This window comes from Cydia amplana, chromosome 22 (assembly GCF_948474715.1).
Source record: "Cydia amplana chromosome 22, ilCydAmpl1.1, whole genome shotgun sequence".
Lineage (NCBI taxonomy): Eukaryota > Metazoa > Arthropoda > Insecta > Lepidoptera > Tortricidae > Cydia > Cydia amplana.
This window is the reverse complement of record NC_086090.1, coordinates 2,444,363-2,463,554: the sequence shown is the minus strand read 5'-3', so window position 1 is coordinate 2,463,554 and position 19,192 is coordinate 2,444,363. Positions and strand designations below refer to the sequence as shown.

Here is a 19,192-nt window from a genome sequence, read left to right as displayed (position 1 = left end):
CCGAATTAAAATGCAACACTGTTTATTTATTATAAAAACTATTCATTTTATTAACTTACAACCTTAACTACCTAGCATCACTGCTCGAAGCATTCAAACTATCATCTTTATTCATAATCTGCTGCAGCTCATAATCCTGCACAACCTGAAATATCTTACTCTTCGCCTGATTCAAGTAATACGGACTAAATCTCCTCAGCGTAGATCCTATAGTAATCAGGAACACGTCTATAGGATCAGTTGGGTTTAGATCTTGGTATTGGTTCGGGAAATCCTCCTTGGGTTTCATGTTGCTGATGACTGGTTTAGATTCTTTAGGCTGGTAGGATTCCACGTCGGCGAATACGTCGGATGGTGAGATCTCATCGCAGGGTGTGTCCTATAAAAGGGATCTTAGATTACTTCCAGTAGTTACCACCGATGTATTTCTGCTTGTATGCTATTCCAAGTAGGGTATTTTAAAGGAGATCGTCCTAGTGTCATTAAAGGCTATGGTATGTGTTGTTTTTAAAATTACTAGAAATTCTCTGTTTTCATTTGGACTTGCGTAGGTAGTCTAAGTAAAAAGTTTTATGAGCGTTGAGGGTTCCGCAGTATCGCAGATCTTGGGAGAAAGAGAAGTAGAAGAGCAAGCAGGACGGGAGTATAGAATAAACCTACCTCTTCGATATAGTCAGTAAGATATATGCCTCGTTGCTAGTATTGAACAAGGACATCTATCTCTTATTCATACTTGTAGTTGTATGAACGATGCTGAGGGTTCCGTAGTATCGCAGATCTTGCAAGGAAGAGAAGTATAAGAGCAAGCAGGATGAAAGTAGAGAATAAATACTTCTTCGATAAAATCAGTATATTCCTCGTTGCTAGTATTAGAAGTCCTTAAAGTATGGGATCATGAAGGACATCTCTTCTTCGTATTTGTAGTTGTATGAGTGGTGTTGAGGGTTGCGTAGTCTTTCACAGATTTTGCGAGAAAGAGATAGAATACCAAGCGGGACGGAATAATCGCATCGAGAGGACCAAGAGAGAAAGGGAAAGAGAATCAAAAGGATTTCCTAAAGGACGAAATGAACATACCTCTTCGATAAAGTCAGTATATTCCTCGTTGCTAGTATTAGAGTCCTTAAAGTATGGGATCATGAAGGACATCTCTTCTTCATACTTGTAGTTGTATGAACGATGTTGAGGGTTCCGTAGTCTTTCGCGGATCTTACGACGCATCATGTCGCGAATGTTGATCCAGCGTGCTTTGCACACTTGGTCTGTAATAAAAAAAAAATAAGCGCCACTTGCACCATTCAACTAACCCGGGGTTAACCGGTTAAACCGTTAACCCAGTGTCAAAATGTACTGGTAACCATGGTAACTCCAGGTTTAACCGGCGACGTTTGTCGTTTAAAATAACACTTGCACAGTCTGTGCCATCAAAATCGCTGCCAACTTACAAATAGCTTGGTCTAACTAGATTACTAGAAGATACCTAGGTACCTACTTACCGGATCTGTTAAGGGCATCCCCAATCTTCTGCCAAACTACTTCTCTGGCATCAAAATCCAAATACCTCGGATGTTTAGTATTATACAATATACAGTTCTCTTTCACTAAACCTAACAATTTCAAGTCCAAACTCTTGTTAAACGGCAAAGGCATTTTCAACAAATTCCGTTATTCATTCGTTACGAACGCGATTTTCAACTTTTTATTTTGTATTTCGAACACCGGTTCAATTCTTGCGTCCTTTTGACATTGGGCGCGAAGCGGTGCGTGCGGTCTCCGGCACTGTAACGAGACGACTGGCGGGGCCGGGGCGACCGGGCGAGTGGGCGACGGGGACGGGACGAGCGCGGACGGAGCGGCAACGTCGCACGGAGCGCGTACGATATGCGGCAGTGAGCGTTAATGCGGTGGGGTCACGACTTTTTACCGATTTAATTAAAAATCTGATAAAAATTAGATAGAGGACTAGAACTCTTTGAAAAATACTGCATGTACTATAGTGTATTTATTAAAACTTTTGTACTTATTCTCCTGCTACCCTCGCTTTTAGAGACAAATCTATCTGCCCGTTGTTACCTTTATTTATATTGTACTTAAAACTGTTTCTGATGTTGTTTTTTCAAACTCGCAGATAAACAAGCTGATTCCACAGAACCATAATTTATTCCGGGACTAATTATTTTAACCATTTGGTTATGTTATGTTATTTTATTTTTTATGCCGTGTGTTGTTGTTTATATAAGGCCAGCAATTTGTTTCATTTGTCGTTTTATTAAAAATACACAAAGAAGCATTATCAGAAGGATCCACCATCGTAACGCACACCGAACCGGCTCTCGTCACGTGAACGCGACCGAAGCGACGCGATCGATGCAAAACAAACTCGCAACGCTTCTCTAACAATCAATCTGACTAATAATATACCTTATCTCCTTGTAATACAGTTTACTAACGATCAGTCAACTGTGCCAATGATAGTACATACATACCACTGCCCGAACCTAATCGCGACGACTAGGTTAACAATTGCTTACATTGCGTATTTTGTGTCAGCGTACGAACAATATTTGCATACTTGGCCAGCAATGTATGCCGATTCTAGAAGTATTATCGTGATATTGCACACTTGCACAGGTAATAGCGTTAGTAGCGAAAGTGTATTTTTCTCAGCACCTATGTAGAAGCAATTGTATTGTATTGTATTGTAGTAGCAATCAAAATATACACGTTTGATACCTTAAACTGCAAAAGGTATTCTGAAGATAGCGCTTGGCAAACAATAGTAGGTACCTATCCCTATTCAATATGCACTCATGTTAGGTATTTTTAAATCCCAGTAGAGTTCTAAATTCTCATTTTTCATAGTCACGATACTAAAAATCTGGGTTCCAAATAAAAAGAGATAGATACATACATTAGTTTCCCGAATCGAATTCTCTATAGGTACAATAATTTGGAACTTGGCCATTTGGTTGGTTCCAGAAAACCTAGTTATAATAACGTGAGGATTGATTCCATTCCCGAGAACCCAGTATACTTACACCGCAGTTCCCTATTTACATTTTGGTACCTATCATATTATGTTTGTATGCATTCACTGATTTTACTAGGAAGTGTTTGGTCACTGTGGGTCACTGTTATTAATTCTACTATTTCTTAGTAGATGTTGATAGATGGACACTATTATCTCGATGAGTCATCAGAAGTGTGTTATGTGAAGGTGAGGTAATAACGTTGTTTTTAGTGAATCACGTCTCAGTTACCAATGTTTTCATCTTATATTGTAGTAGTTAGTATATTTACCTATATCACAGAATAAATAATAGTACTAAGTACAGAAGACTCACTCTCTAACAAAACGCGCTGTTACGATCAGCACAGATATGGCCGCTAGGTGGCGACAGCGCCACGCGCGGCTTATGGCTTTCCCCAAAATTGGGGCCGGAACGGATGTACTTTTAGCTACCTGTAGCAAAGCGACGAAATCGCGGAGTGAGACACGCCTGCCTATATGTAGGTATCTATTGCTTATGCTTATTCGACTTATTCGTCATCCGATGCGATGATTAATTGATTATCCTAACATGCGATGATGACACATTCTATTATAGTTTGTGCTCACTAGTTTAGTAGTACCTAAACTTTTAGTAGGTAAATTAATCACCTTATTTTCTCATTAAGTGAATTATTTATTCTTTTGAGATGATATAAATCCTTAAACCGATTATTTTGAAGCATTGTTTTTGATCTTATTTTGATGTACGACCTTGAAGATCGCTCACGCTGATTGGTGCATGCGAAATGAAGTGAAAGTCGTGCGTGAGATGCGCGCCAATCAGTCCGATCGTTAAGGTCGTATCAAACCATAATCAAAACAACAAATTATTAAACTTGATTCGGCCTCCATTTTACTACTAGTACTAGTACTTATAATAATTACTATAGTAAGGTCCTACCGTAAATCTATAAAACTTTGCCCTTAACATAACTTTGCCCACCGCGTTACAGTTCAGTAAAAGCGAAATAGTTACAGATACACTTTTTTCACTTTCTTCAGAAAGTGTATCTGTAACTACTTTTAAGTTATTTCGCTTTTACTGAACTGTGACGCGGTGGGCAAAGTTTAATGTTATAGGGCAAAGTTTTATACTTTAACGGTATTCGTTTCATGAACAGCGGTGCAGTTCGCCGGGATCCAGTGCCAGGTGCAATATGGGGACTTCCAGGAAGATAAGCATAAACCTGGCTTTATTGAGAAGTAAGTATTGTTCTTTTAATACCCTCTTGTGGCCTCTGACCAGCAAAGACGATAATTAAAATGCATATCGAGCAAAAGTATTGCTGAATGGGAAATTTTGCCTATTTACTACAGAATTACAGACAAAATACACAATTATCGCATAAGAAGGGTTTCACATTTCTAGAATTTGAACGTCTTTTTTTCTTGTTCAAGGTTTACGTTTAATACCAACCAACTAATAATAAATTTCTGTATTAATGAAGTCAATCATAATTCAGACTGAATTGTAATAAATTGTTGGCAAAAACTTCATTTTTGGTACAAGCTTATCGCTGACCGTAGTTTTCTTTCCACAAGCTCATCGAGACAATTCTGAAAACCCCAAACACAATAAGGTTGCGTTGTTTTATCAAAGAATTCCTATGGTCACCTGTCTGCATCATCAGATCAGCTCGATTGTACTATAATATTGCATTTTGTCACCCGACTTACAAATGTATGCAAATTTTCAGCTTTATTGGAAGTCGGGGAGTGGGTCAAATTTAACTTGCAAGATTTGACCCGTACAAACATACATAGTTACATATAGCAATACAGTGCTATATAAGGTATATTACATAAAACCAGATATGTGAAAAATACTTTATAAAAAGTATTTAAATACAAAATACAAATACTTCTTTGATATACTATTTCAAATGCAAAATACAAAATAGTTTTTGAATTTGTATTTAAAATACAAAATACGAAATAGGTATTTTCAAAATACTTTTTAAAAATACAAATACTTTGCGATAAAAGGTACTCTGAATAGTGAATACCTAGTCTGAATTAAAAAGTATTACCTACTCAGAATATCCGAATTGAAAAGACTCTCTTTATTCTTTGAAAACAGTGTGTCAATCAGTCCTCTATCTAAAGTGCAAATTTCTAGTTGTTTGCTCATATTAACCGGAAGGATGGATGGATGATGGTTTATAACGGACAATTTTTAAAAGCATTAAATTAGATTTGTAATGTTTTACAGCTAGTATAATGCCTCTCGTTAGTGTGATGAAAACGTCTCGTTTGTGTTTCATCAGGGCAGAAAAGTTTGTTCTCCTCTCGTACCTTGAAACCCTCGCAACACCCAAGATTCCACTTTTTTAACCACTCGCTACGCTTGTGATCATGTGCGACGTTACTAAACAGAATCAACAGTTCCATGTTAAAAGAATGAGAGAGTTGCCAGGATTGTAACATCAGAGGAGATTGTAACTCCTACCTACATTACCTACTATAAAGTATTTTGTATTTTGAAAATAGAAAATAGGTCCCAAAAACTATTTCAAATAAAATACAAAATAGTTTTCTTCAAAAGGTATTTAAATACAAAATACAAAATAGGTATTTTGCATTTTGTATTTGCATTTTAAATACAAGTATTTCAAATAAGTCACATCTCTGCATAAAACGTAACTTTGTCTCCAGTCTCAGTGAGTTCCTGCCCCAGATCTACTCCAACTCCTGGGGAATGGAGAAGAAAGTGATCAAGGAACATAAAAAGTATTTCGGCCTCACCCAGTTGGAGGCCAAACATCTCTATACCAAGACTGCGAGAGACCTGCCGACCTATGGAGTCACATTCTTCCTTGTTAAGGTTCGTTTTAGTATTATTCTAGCCAATAACAGCCCTTTTAAGAACATAAAAAGCCTTTAGGCCTCACGCAGTTGGAGGCCAAACATCTCTATACCAAGACTGCGAGAGACCTCCCTACATTCTTCCTTGTTAAGGTTCGTATTATCTAGCCAATAACAGCCCCTTTAAGGAATAAAAAGAACTCCGGCCTCACGCAGTTGGAAGTACCAATCCTGCCAAGCTTTATACCAAAACTGCGAGGGGTCACCTAAACTGTTGAACCGATTTAGACGAAATTTGATATTTAGATAGTTTGAGGCCCGGAGAAAGAGATAGGATAGTGTTTATCCATCAATTATAGGCAGACGAAGTTGCGGGCAGAAGCTAGTAATCCTTATATAACAATTGCTATTCTCATGCTGTCCTCTACCCATACAGGAGATGCAAAAAGGCAAGAAGAAGCTAGTACCCCGACTGCTCGGCATCAATGCCTCCTCAATCCTGAGGCTGGACGAAACCACCAAGGAGGTGCTTCAGGTCTGGCCTCTCACCCAGGTCAAGACCTACAAAGCCGGGAAAGGGGAGATGTTCACACTGAACTTTGGAGATTACAGGTAAAAGCAAGTAGTTACGAGTACTAGACAACAGTAGGTGCAGGCAAAGATTTTGGTCTTCTAAATTAATCTGGAGGATTACAGGAAGCATCAAATTCAAAGATCGTCTATATGGGTTAGGTATGTGATAGAGTTGCAAGCACTCATAGCTTGCGATGGCTGCTTAATATCAGACGGACTGCATGGTTGTTTGCCACCGTTGTAGTATAAAAAACGGTATTTGTCGAACCGGGTTGCGGATTGATATATGTTTGCATCGTTGGTACCTACAATAACCTATAATAAATGAGATGAGGTGTAGACCTCACCATCTCATGTTAAATGGGATTATTCACTTCCTACACTACAAAAAAATATACCTAATATTTTGATTTCAGTGAAAAAGAATACTGCGTAAAGACAAACGACGCGTACCGCATCAGAGACATTCTTCAGGGCTACATCGACCTGATCCGCAAGAGAATGGAGGGGGCCTTCAATAACTCGGGGACTGAAGGAGGCATCATACATCAGGCCACTGTGGAGAGCGGGAAGTACGTAACTTATACATCTCTCGCCTTTTTCATTCTTCGTTACATTTACTAGTCAACTTACGGGTATGGGGTGGGTCGTTCTAGCCATACATGGCCGCACTCTGTCAGGAAACAACTGAAAGCCGTTTAGATAAATATAAGACAAAAATAAAAGATACAGGTAAAAGATTTTTTAAATATGACTTTTATTGATGATTTTTATAATGAGATAATGTGACGCCAAGAGTAACTTTAGGTATAGAGATGTGTTCTGAGCTCGTGACCATAGGAAGACAACGAAAACAACTTCAATGTCTATTAGTCTATTAATAGACTAATAGACGTAGACGGCTTTTAAATAACAACAGTTAAATTGGACTTGGATTGAACAGCAGGAAAGGAAATTAAAGAGGCAATGCTTTAATCACACTACATTACAAAATTTACTCTACAGAGGTTCCATGATGGAGGTGGTGTCACACTCAGCACAAAAGACAGTGGAGACTTCATTTGTCGGACCCAGCAAAATGATTACGGCGGAACCGGGTAATATTCTTAGAACTAAATTCACTCAGTTAATTTAGTTTAGGACACACTGGACACATTCTTGCTTCTAATGTGACAGCTACTGTAGATGACGATCAGTTATGATTATTATAACCATATACGTTGTTTCGTCGTTTTCAGGTTCAAAAGCACAAGCTATCGGGGCGCAGATCCTCACCGCGCATTCACTGATCGTAAAAAACAAACAAACAAACGAGCAGACTGCAAAGGTGGGTTTACTTCTTTTGTCTAATAATGAGAAGTCCAACACAAGTGAAATAAATGTATGTACTGGAGAAATTAAAGGACAAGGAAAATAGGCATGTACAGGTAGACTTCCAAATATTAGATAGTTCTAGCAGTGGCGTCTAGTCAAATCTGGCAGCGTCTCTACAGAAAGTTGGTGCAATTGCGCAATGATGATGCGACTGCGTCGCTGCGCAGTTTTGCGCTAACGTTGCGTCGAACAGCAATCGTAATAGAGTTGACTAGACGCCAACGCTCGGGAGACGCTAGTGTGGAGTGGCTCTTAAAGGTTAACTTGACGCAACCCTTCGGCCGTATAGTGGTCGAATTCATTATTAGAGATAAAGTTAATCACGTCTCTTTCTCTTCACTTACCTCGTCATATATTTTCTCAAACCTCGGGCAAAAACTATATTTCTCATATTCCACCACCTTAATTCATTAAAAGTGGTATTCTGTTTTCAGCTTACCGGTGTAACGATGCGAGGAGAGATGTCGATCGACACGGGGAGGAAATTGAACGACCTAAATGCAAACGCTGTCAAGATTGTGACTCTTCTCAATGGTAACTCTTTTAGTAATTAGTTATTCTTCTAGAGAATCGTCTCTGGTGAACAAATAGATTTTTTTAGAGAACTCTCATTTTTGTCCCATAAAATTAAAATTCATTGTCTTCATATCAAATTCATGGGTTATGTACACAGTACAATAACGCTTTTTTTGCAGATCCTAATCAGGCCAACATAGAAGCTGCAAAACGAATAGTAGAAGACATCGTCAGAGACTTTCCTACCATAGTCGCAGGTAATAAGGTCGCAGGCATTCAATCTAAGATTATTATGATGCCAATAAATATCATCTCAAAACTCAATGTTTCGTTAATGGTTTCGATTAGGTACTCTTTCTATTACAAAACTATCAAAACCTGTATTCAAGAAATTATGAGACCAGTAGCTGTTAAAAAGAAATAACAATTTAAAGGGATTAACATTTTTCTGCCAATGTATCCCTAGTCATTCTCAAAAGCTAAGCACAGACTATTAGCTATGGAGTTCTTCAGGGAAGTATCCTAGGTTCAACTCTTTTCCTCGTGTACATTATTGGCTACGATTAAAGTGATAATGATATTTTTTGGTTATCAGGTGTAAAACACTGCATAGACCAGCAAACCGACGAAGCTGCCAAAAAGAAACTCACGTTCGAGCTGAACGAACTGAGCGACAATGTCAATCAACTCAATGGTTTCATGGTAGGTTAACCTTTTTTTATAACACAATGACGCATGCGGTAAGCGAACACCGTGGCTTATGAACGCTGACAAGTTGACAACTATATATGGAGGTGTCACAAGTGCGTTGTATATTCCTAACTTACAAGCTATTATGAGGATAGGTCCACATGACAGCCATACTTCTATTGACAAATATATTTTGCAGATGCCCGTTTGAATAAAAGTTACCTACTGTTTCGTTTGTTTTATTTTTCAGAATCCTCAGGACGCTCAAGAGGCTGCAATGAGAATAGCAGATCTCACCACCCAGATGTACTTCGCTCTTGATAGCACTGTGAAGAGACGTAGCCAATTGGTCAGGGTAAGTCTACACACAGTCTTGTTATGAGTAATTTAAGAATTTATACCACCTTAGGTATACATATCTCTTACACGCAGATCATGAAAATTTATTACAAGAGTTCCAGAAAACAAGAAGATTTGAGGAGAATAGTATGGGAACGCCGCCGGGACAGTAACCTGCAGCTCCAACTCCAGGGAGCAGGGCTGAATGAACGCGATATGCGATCGACAGCCCACCTGCTTCCGGCCGGGCGTCCCTATACTTCATCTACATCTACAACACAACACACACACATCACAACAACAACCACAACCAGCCCATTATTCTCTTTGCTGACCAGATTTCACTGCGGTGGAAACCGAAGTGTTAAATTTGTTGGTCCTTTTTAGGGTTCCGTACCCAAAGGGTAAAAACGGGACCCTATTACTAAGACTCCGCTGTCCGTCCGTCCGTCCGTCCGTCCGTCCGTCCGTCCGTCCGTCTGTCACCAGGCTGTATCTCACGAACCGTGATAGCTAGACAGTTGAAATTTTCACAGATGATGTATTTCTGTTGCCGCTATAACAACAAATACTAAAAACAGAATAAAATAAAGATTTAAGTGGGGCTCCCATACAACAAACGTGATTTTTGACCGAAGTTAAGCAACGTCGGGCGGGGTCAGTACTTGGATGGGTGACCGCTTTTTTGCTTGTTTTTTGTTGATGGTGCGGAACCCTCCGTGCGCGAGTCCGACTCGCACTTGGCCGGTTTTCTTACAAAAGATTTCGAATTTTGTTCTAGAATTCCCGACAGAGCTTTATAGAAGACGAAAAGACCCAAGCAACACTACAGCGTGCCTCATTTATTAATTGCGTAGGTGCCGCAAACCACGCTATAGATGACGCAAGAGATGTTTTGATGCAGGTAAATATTGATGTAGAAAAAGACCGAATAAAGTGACCAAGCACTACGGCCTGTCTTAGTAGTAGTTAAACTTGTTTAGTGTCTTAAAGCAAAGAACTCGTAAAGTGGTCGTTAGTGGAATTATATAAGTCTATTGGTACGACTGTAAAGGTTGGAGTACCGCAGGGTTCGATTTTGGGACCCCATTTCTTACTATAATTTAGATATATTATTATGGCAGACATTTATTGCCGATAGTAATTAGGAAAAAATCTACTAAAAGAACAAAAATATGATTTCAGAAATATGAAGGACCAGCGTTAAGTCCTAAAGAAGTAGAGGCCCTTGAACGTTCAGCGCGCGACCGGCTGGCTAGACTCAACGCTGCTATAGCTAGGCTAACTGCTGCACATGCCGGTGAGGAATATACTGAACTTCCTGTAAACTTACTTAAAATGCTAGCTCAAGTATAAGAAAGGAAAAATAAGGCATTAAAAAATTCCTAACTACCTACCTAGAATGCGCTTATAGTTTTTTCTTTAGAAATTACTCTTATATTTATAAATAAGAAAAATGCCAAAATATTTTTTTTTTCAGATCCCAAGAATATAGACTACGGAGCTGCTGTCAGTGCGATGAACACTATTAAAGAACTTGTACCAAAATTAGCCAAAGGTAATTATTAAAGTACGTTACGTTGAGTAGAATGTGGAATATTAGAATTAAGTAGAATGATGTTCAAAGTACACACTAATAAGCAATCTATACCTTTTACGGTCAATGATGAAAAATAATCGCATAAAAGTGATATTTAATGGCTATTTTTTGCAGACGCCCAGATACTTGGCTCTGTAAAAGATGGAAAAGACAGAAGTGGCCTGATTAAAGAAATGCAAGAACTATTGGATGCTACAGCGATGATAGCTCAGAATGTAGGATGTGACGATTTGCAGGTAAGAGAAGAAACTCAAAAGATCCAGATATCATAATGCATGCGAACGTTAACACAACAGATCACCTATTTGCTTCTGTATTGTACTAAAGTCTAGGTTAACTAGTATAGAATGCCTAGTCGCATTAAGTCTGCCTTTTTTACTGTAAGGTTAATACAGATTAAATACATTATTTTACAGAAAATGCACGATGTATCCGACAATTTCGCTAAAAAGTCCCGTAGATTGCAATTTATATTTGGACATGGAAATGTGCCGGACAAGGAAAATGAGGTAATAGATATAGCTTTTTTCTCTTAATTATTTGCAATTCCATTTATTACGTCCATATTGACTGGTCAAAATCGTCTGCCAGGCATACCTCCTGTTTCTACCTTTTGTTTTTAGGGGTCGCCGGTTGCTACCTTTATCTACATTGTAAATTCGTTTTATATTTGTGTGGTGCAATAAAGAATATTTTACTATTTTTTTTACTTTAAATCAATACAAGCATCCAGAATCTTTTGCGCTGACTGAATTTAAATCTTAAATTCTTCTTAGGCGCTAAAACAAAGCTAACCAAGTTTCTTTCTGCAGATTAAAGACTTATCCAAAGAAGTTGACGATAAAACCCGCCTGCTGGTAGCCTCGTTGAACCAGCTCGCTGGCGAGGTCAACGACCCCATGTCGGCGAAGGTCATCAACGCTGCCCACAATTGTGTCAATGCTGTCGCCGCCTTAACATCTTGTGCTGAGGTATGAGCGGAATTGTTATACAGAACTAGTCCTAAATTATCTTCATCGTCTTATGTACCTCACCGTCTTACACCGTGTTACATATCCCATTTCAGCAAAAACAAAACATGAATCATAATTAGCCATAGTCATATTTTACCTTTCCCCTTTCCTTTTACCCACCTTTCGCTTGACTGAAGTCCAAAACTATAGAATTGTGGAGACTGTAATTTGTAGTTTGGAGTCTATAAAATATTTGAAGGGGTCAGAAGAAGAGCCCATGTCTGATGGTAAACTTCAATTGGTAATTTAAAACCCAGAATGAAATATCAAAACTGCATTTTAAATATGATGGACATATCGCTGCACCATTAAGTTAAGTAACTACTTATATCAATATATATCAACTAATCTATTATTGCAGCTCACAGCTTCATCAATCTACGATCCGTACTGCCGCAGCGCTCTATTAGCAACCCTCGAAGACCTATCATCATCAGAGAAACTCCTTGATGCTTCTTACAAATCCTTGCTTGATCACCCGGAGGGCCAGAAGCGGGCTGATGCTATTAAGAATCAGAATGCTGACCTTAGAAAGGCTTTGGATAAACTTAGGAGTCAGTTGGATGGTAAGTTTAAGTAGTAGTAGTAGTAGTAGTAGTAGTAGTAGTAGTAGTAAACTCTTTATTGTACAAAAAGACACATTAAAAATAACAAAAAAATAGTAAGAAGTACAAAGGCGAACTTATGCCTAAGAAGGTCCCTAGGGACTTATCCCTTAGTTTAAGATTCTTTCAATTTACACATAAGGACTAGGTACTTTCTTAATCTTGAGGTTTTAAATTTAGTTTTTTTAAGCCTTGTGTCTCATTTGCGAACTATTTACTATACCTCCTGGGCTGCCTTACAGTTAATGCGGTTTAAAAGTAGAAAAACCGATTTAGAGACTAATCTTTATCATGCATATAACTACAAATTAAATATTCGCCATAAAATAATGTACCTACGCTTCGATAGCTCAGTTGGTAGAACGGCTACCCTGTGTCACAAAGCCGCAAGTACTTATCTCCCTTAAGTTGTCCCGGCATTTTGCCACGGCTCATGGGAGCCTGGGGTCTGCTTGGCAACTAATCCCAGTAATTGGCGTGGGCACTAGTTTTTACGAAAGCGACTGCCATCTGACCTTCCAACCCAGAGGGTAAACTAGGCGCGTATTGGGATTAGTCCGGTTTCCTCACGATGTTTTCCTTCATCGAAAAGCGACTGGTAAATATCAAATGATATTTCGTACATAAGTTCCGAAAAACTCATTGATACGAGCCAGGGTTCGAACCCGCGACCTCCGGATTGCAAGTCGCACGCTCTTACCACTAGGCCACCAGCGCTTCTTAAGTACTTATCTCACCATTCATACCTTTATTTTATAAAATCCATCCATCTTTAACAGAAAATACTTTCGAAAACAAGAGGAGAGATCTTCAAGGAGCTGTTTCACGTGTTCAGGATACTATAAAACAGGTACTTAATCATGATTTTCTTTAAAAAACAGTTCCTGATGTCCGGTAATAATCATATATATTATCAAGCAGGTCTATTGATGGAGACTGAAAATGTGACACCTAAAGTATTTTCTCATATACCTACGCTATTGAGCCCTTTTTACTAATACTTACATTTGGTTGTACTGAAATTCGTCTGAGATTGTTGTACTTAAAAATTGTACTTATTTTTTGCAGCCCTTATCATCAAAAGCTCTGAGTCCAGCCGAAGAGAAGCAGCTCAAAGAATCGCTGGCGAAGAAACTTGCTGAACTAAACGCCGCTATAGCTGGTCTGATAAACTCTACATATGCACGCGGTAGGTATATCCAATTCAATAAAAAAATGTATTTCAACAATAACGCTATAATTTCGAAGAATTCCGTACATTGACCCGTAATTTCCTGTCTATCGCACGTGCAGAATTATATTGCTGTCTCGCCTATGGCGGCACTATGCAAGGGGGACAGCACTATAATTATGCGCGTCATGCGCGTGCGATAGATACAGGAATGGCGGGTACGTGTACGAAATTCTTCATGATGATAAAAATCAGAAAACTCCATTGAAATGCTGGATACATATATAAAGCTAAAAGTCTAAGCTTGGTGTCCTAGTATTCCTCAGCTAAATGTACATCATCTACATTTTCCAGATTCATCAAACATTGACCAAGGCGAGGCTGAATTATCTATGGAAGCTATACAGCGGTTATTGCCAGAAGTTGCTCAAGGTAAAGTCACAAGATCAGCATTAAGTCTAGTTTGCTTACCTTTCTCACGAGTCTTTTGCTTAAAGTTTTTTAAGATAAACTTAGGGAAAGTTGGATATAATAAAATTTTATATGGGAGATTTGAGGTATATCTTCAGAATTTGTGAACTAAGTGTCGACCAGTTATGCCGAGAGTCTTGCCGGAAGCGGTGAATTTTTCAATTTTTCCTTTAATATAGTAAAAATTACTAAAATGTAAGTAAAAAAATATGACTAGTTGACTAGTTGTGTATCTGCTCTGCAGTCCAATTTGTCATGACCGAAGACAGCATTTAGGCATAGATATTATCAAGTGGGCTGATACTAGAGCCCGAATGTGGCCTTTGGAATAGGAATCCTAAATCTGTATTAAACAAAGCAAAATATTTTCAGTTTGGGTTCATTAGAATTAGGTACTTATTTTGTCGAAAAATTGATGATTCTTCAAAAATACAATTGACGGTAAAAGTTCAAGATATCAAAATATTAAAAAAAAAACTATTTTATTGCAGACGTAAGAGCATTGAACAGCGGTAAGAGTCCCGCAGAAACCCGTGCTTTGATGGATGAACTGAAGGCTCTGTGCGTTGCTACCAATGCGCTTGCTGATGGACACAATTGCAAGAACCCTGGGGTGAGTTGTGCAGATCAGATAATGGTCTATGAGAGTATAGTTGGACATAGAAAAGCAAATGTGAAGGGTAAGTAAATGTATAGGTATCGGCACAAGAGTACAATAACATTTAGAGACAGCGGAATTTTGAACTTTTCTTTTTCTAACTGATAGTATTTAAGTTCAAAAGCCAACTGCGAGAAAGACCAAAAATTTGTTTTAAGGTATTAAGATTTAATAATATACTCTCATAAATCAAATTAACTCATTCATATATTTGTTAAGAATTCATCTTGAATAGAATCCTTCCTTTGGTTTTCCTCGCTCAGCGTGCAGTGATTCTATTGGTTGGTTCTTTAAAACACATCCCTCGCAACACATCCTAGCACATCTCTGGTCGAATCGAAATCACCCCTAAAGATTAATAATATTTCACAGGTACTGAAGACCATTGCGGATCAGTATTCCAAGTCTGCTTCCAGGCTAGCTTTCATATGCACGCCACCTACTTCAGCGCAAAAGAATCAGGAACAAGTAAGTAAAAGCAAACATCTATATTATCAAGGGCAAAAGTGGACCGTGTAAATCATTAGTAAACACAGGTGTTGCGTTCAGTAAAAACAAACGAAGGTTATTGATAAGGAACCATGGGGGCTAAACAATTTATTGCTGAACATTTCATGGGGAATCTTCAGCAAAAAATTATACTTTCGTAGTACCTAATCATGGAATTAGGCTCCACACATTTGATAACTATTGGAACAGTTTCCAGTCAAATCTGGTTAAATTAATAAGATTTTGGTCTCCTGGCCATCTTAGAGCTCGTAGATATTCTACTTAGGTACTTACATAAATTATTTTTGAATACTTAAATAAATTACAGAAGTAAAGTAACTTATGGCAGGGGGGTGTCACTCCGCAGTTTAGGTACATTTGGCCGGCGCGCCCATCGGACAGGCATATGGCAGTGGGGCGCGGGCTGCCGCTCGGCGTGCACGATAGTCGTGTCACGCCGCGCTCGCGCAAAATTGAAAATACACAATGGCTTCGAAACTTACTTACGTGAGAATCAGACATACTATTTCCGGATAAAAAAATGTATGTTTACATAATCAACGTTTGTAATTCCTACATATTTATCTTAAAAATAATAAATCAGTGGGTATAGGTATAAAAACTTGTCAAGTGATAACCCCGAGCCGACACACACAGCTCGGTCATAAAACTGCGGCGCGCAAAGGAGATTCGCGGTTCGTGCGCGGTTATAAGTTTCAATTTTGCTTGCAGGCGGCGATATAGGTGTAATTTTATACCTAAATCTGACTTTTGTGAAGGAGTGAATTTTCTGTATGGTAGTACTATTAGTTATTCTGTGCTTATGGTAACAAGTAAGGAATTCTAATACTAATTCACACTATTTGCAGGTGGTACACAAGGCTCAGAACGTGCTGGACCGCTCATCTATGATGGTGGAAGCGGTAGACAAGCTGGTGAAGAGCCACCCTGACAACTTCCGGAATAGGGCCGTGGATGAGAAGGCACAGCAAGTGGAAAGGGCGGCGAGTGCATTGCTTGGCACCGCTCAGGTAAGAATTCAGATTCGTTTAAAAGCCATTCTCTGGCGAAGAAGAAGTTCGACGTAAATATAAAATAAAGAAGAGATTAGTCGTAGTATTGAAAACCAGAAAACTTAGGATGTAGGACCATATATACTAGTCTTTGAATAAACTACTTAATTTGCCTTCTGTAGTAAATAAAGTAAATATGGTAAAGCAACACAGACAAATTTTACTTCCTTACCGTCAAAAAGAAGACTAAGGTAAAAGAGACATCACCGAAGTACAAAGAATAAACTAATTTAACCTCTTGTGACAGGTCATTCCCCGGGGAGACAGATTATTCCGCAAAAATACCATCTTATAAACTCAGTCAAGAGCAACAAACGGGCCATTTTCTTTGCACGTTTTAATACAATGTGTTCCGTCAAAGCAAAATTCCATTAACAGGTGACAGCATCAACTCTCAACACATCACAATGCCGAACGGCGCTGCACCAAGCAGCCACGGATCTGTCCCGAGCTATATCTCAACTGGACACAGCTACGCACGAACTAGTGGGGGCAGATCTATTGGGACAGCAGAGAAAGAACTTCGATGAGGCGGTGCGAGAGCTGATGGCCGCTATCAATGGACTAGAAGGTAGCTATGTGTCTTGAGCGTTTTAAACTTTATCAACAACTACGAAATAGTTATTTGTACAACTAGAGATCAAAGTTTGATATTTCTTCGAGTGCTTATTTTGAGTCCCGTGCAAGCGAAAGCTTGAGCGTAGTAAGGGACTCAAAAGCGCACGAGATGTAAATAACTTTGATCTCGTGTAGTACACAACATTTTTCACCTCAGCAGTGAGAACATATTAGAGAACCCGAAAAATGTATTCCTTCTTCATCACTTACCTCTATTCACTCATGTTTTCTTAAGATATACCAACAATTAAATGTTCACCTCAGCAGCTCGAACAAGGGTACTTTGCTACTTAGAAACAGTGAGCAAAATCGCATTTTGCTCATTTTGTCTCACTCAGTGAGCAAAATGCGATTTTGCTCACTGTTTTTAAGTAGCAAAGTACCCTTGTTCGAGCTGCTGAGGTGAAAACGTTATTTGTCTCTCTATCGCTCTTGCATGTTCGAGCAATAGAGATTTTTAATTTTGTTTCTTCGCGGTAGGGCCCCATGGTTCAACATCAACCACATCCCAATGTCACATAAAATAAAAGAATAAATTTTAAAGTAAATACAAGATTCTTCACATACCTAAATATGTATAAGTTAAAGGCAAACTATCTCTCGCATTGTTATATTTATTATTTTAATTCAATTGTGTTACAGAAGATTCAAAGCAGCTCAATAGAACCATGTCTGCAGAGAAAGAGAAGAATAGACTGAAGTTCGTCGCCTCTCGCTTGGCCGCGCAAACCGCTCTCGACGGGGCAGTGGAAGAATTGAAAAAGGTACGATTCTATACTATAGCTGATCAAGCAGATCTTGTCAGTAGAAAAGGCGGCAAATTGAAAAATGTAACGAAGGGATATCGTCCCATAGAAAATTTGAATTTCGCGCCTTTTTTTACTGACAAGATTTGCTTGAACAGCTATAAACAATGATTTATAACTCAAGATAGGTTATAGGCGTTCCAAAATTGAAGCGCTCGTCTTGTGACAAATTGGACAAGTTGCCTTTAGTAGCAAGCGAGAAATGTGCACGTGCTAACGAGCTCCTGCACACCGAAAGAGAAAGAGACGACCTTAATGTTTAACAACGAGTGTGAGAAAGATGGATGGAATGAGAAGATTAATCAAAAATAACAGTAAAATTAACAATAAAATTTCTTCGTAGGCACAGAAATAAATATGGAAGTATTTTTTGTGCTCCTCAAGCCTCAAGTAGGAGTATAACCTATCTATGGTTATATAATATCATTGGCTATAAATACCAAATTACGTTGAGTGAAAATTATACACACCATTCGTGATAATGCTTCTAATACAGTGAGCAGCAGATGTGAGAGGAGAAGTAATTTAAAAAGAACTTATCAGATGTACGATGTCTAGTTGGCATCGGCTGACTATATAATGGGTCAAAATCTGAGCGTAATTATTTCTAAAAAGCCTTTTCTTATTATAAAAGAAGTACATACATACATACATACATCATGTTATGTTATAGGGATGCGTCAATGAAACTACGTGCTCGGATCAAGACTAACTAGTATATTTCTAGTACATACCCACATGCATATTCATAATCATCACAACCTACCCACAACCCCCTTTTTTACTTTTCATTTTACAATTTCTGTATTTGTTTCAAGTTGAACATTCTATCATATTATTTACTAAAACGCAAGATCAAATATAATTTAAGTTATCTTACTTACACATTCCCCTTTTACACAAGAATAAAAAAAATATATAGGTAATTATAAGTTCACTCAATTAATACAGCAAAATCACAGTGAATGCATTGAAGAGAGAAAAAATCATAATAAGTGTTCAAAATAGTAATACTTAAATTACTAATTAACACTAAACAAATACAGTATGTAAATTTCCATTATACATTATTATTATACTTAACTAATAAGGTTGAAAGTATTAAATGTATACTACTAGAGAAATTGTTTTTTTTTTTTATACAGTAATTTCATATTGCATAGTTTGTCATCTTCCAAAACAATGTAGATGGCTCCATAATACAAAACGGCATATCGTTGCGATACAATTTTCATAACATTTCAATGCAGACCTCAGAAATACATGTTTATTTTTATCCTTAATTACAGAACAATGGCTAATAAAACATCATGCAACACATTATTACATTGAAACTAAT

The 19,192-nt window shown here is 38.2% G+C and overlaps 3 protein-coding genes across 3 annotated transcripts in view; 2 read left to right on the top strand and 1 right to left on the bottom strand.

Annotated features, from left to right (window-relative positions):
- Positions 1-14,773, top strand: part of LOC134658366 (apolipophorins) — a 69,619-nt gene extending 54,846 nt beyond the window's left edge. The window contains exon 50 of the mRNA XM_063514001.1: positions 14,729-14,773. Within this exon, the coding sequence (XP_063370071.1) occupies positions 14,729-14,758 (30 nt within the window). The 3' untranslated portion in view covers positions 14,759-14,773. The remainder of the gene's footprint in view (positions 1-14,728) is intronic.
- Positions 1-19,192, top strand: part of LOC134658365 (talin-1-like) — an 81,522-nt gene that overhangs the window by 15,432 nt on the left and 46,898 nt on the right. The window contains exons 7-31 of the mRNA XM_063514000.1: positions 4,174-4,255; positions 5,708-5,876; positions 6,294-6,469; positions 6,847-7,002; positions 7,436-7,527; positions 7,669-7,757; positions 8,239-8,338; positions 8,500-8,577; positions 8,916-9,022; positions 9,261-9,365; positions 10,131-10,253; positions 10,535-10,649; positions 10,830-10,907; positions 11,064-11,185; positions 11,366-11,458; positions 11,762-11,920; positions 12,324-12,528; positions 13,347-13,417; positions 13,636-13,756; positions 14,093-14,170; positions 14,701-14,822; positions 15,240-15,335; positions 16,226-16,387; positions 16,808-17,000; positions 17,690-17,811. Coding sequence (XP_063370070.1) covers positions 4,174-4,255; positions 5,708-5,876; positions 6,294-6,469; positions 6,847-7,002; positions 7,436-7,527; positions 7,669-7,757; positions 8,239-8,338; positions 8,500-8,577; positions 8,916-9,022; positions 9,261-9,365; positions 10,131-10,253; positions 10,535-10,649; positions 10,830-10,907; positions 11,064-11,185; positions 11,366-11,458; positions 11,762-11,920; positions 12,324-12,528; positions 13,347-13,417; positions 13,636-13,756; positions 14,093-14,170; positions 14,701-14,822; positions 15,240-15,335; positions 16,226-16,387; positions 16,808-17,000; positions 17,690-17,811 — 3,014 coding nt within the window. The remainder of the gene's footprint in view (positions 1-4,173; positions 4,256-5,707; positions 5,877-6,293; positions 6,470-6,846; positions 7,003-7,435; positions 7,528-7,668; positions 7,758-8,238; positions 8,339-8,499; positions 8,578-8,915; positions 9,023-9,260; positions 9,366-10,130; positions 10,254-10,534; positions 10,650-10,829; positions 10,908-11,063; positions 11,186-11,365; positions 11,459-11,761; positions 11,921-12,323; positions 12,529-13,346; positions 13,418-13,635; positions 13,757-14,092; positions 14,171-14,700; positions 14,823-15,239; positions 15,336-16,225; positions 16,388-16,807; positions 17,001-17,689; positions 17,812-19,192) is intronic.
- Positions 53-1,808, bottom strand: LOC134658552 (uncharacterized). Its single transcript, XM_063514237.1, has 3 exons — positions 1,497-1,808; positions 1,078-1,262; positions 53-379 (listed from the first exon to the last, which is right to left on the bottom strand). Exons 1-3 carry the CDS (start codon positions 1,648-1,650, stop codon positions 68-70), a joined length of 651 nt encoding a protein of 216 aa, XP_063370307.1. The 5' UTR covers positions 1,651-1,808; the 3' UTR covers positions 53-67.

Coding starts and splice junctions, on each gene's coding strand:
- LOC134658552 (XM_063514237.1), bottom strand. CDS start 1,650: ATGCCTTTGCCGTTTAACAAGAGTTTGGACTTGAAATTGTTAGGTTTA. Junction 1,263..1,496: donor GGATGCCCTTAACAGATCCG/GTAAGTAGGTAC, acceptor TTTTTATTACAG/ACCAAGTGTGCAAAGCACGC. Junction 380..1,077: donor ATACTGACTTTATCGAAGAG/GTATGTTCATTT, acceptor TCCCTTTTATAG/GACACACCCTGCGATGAGAT.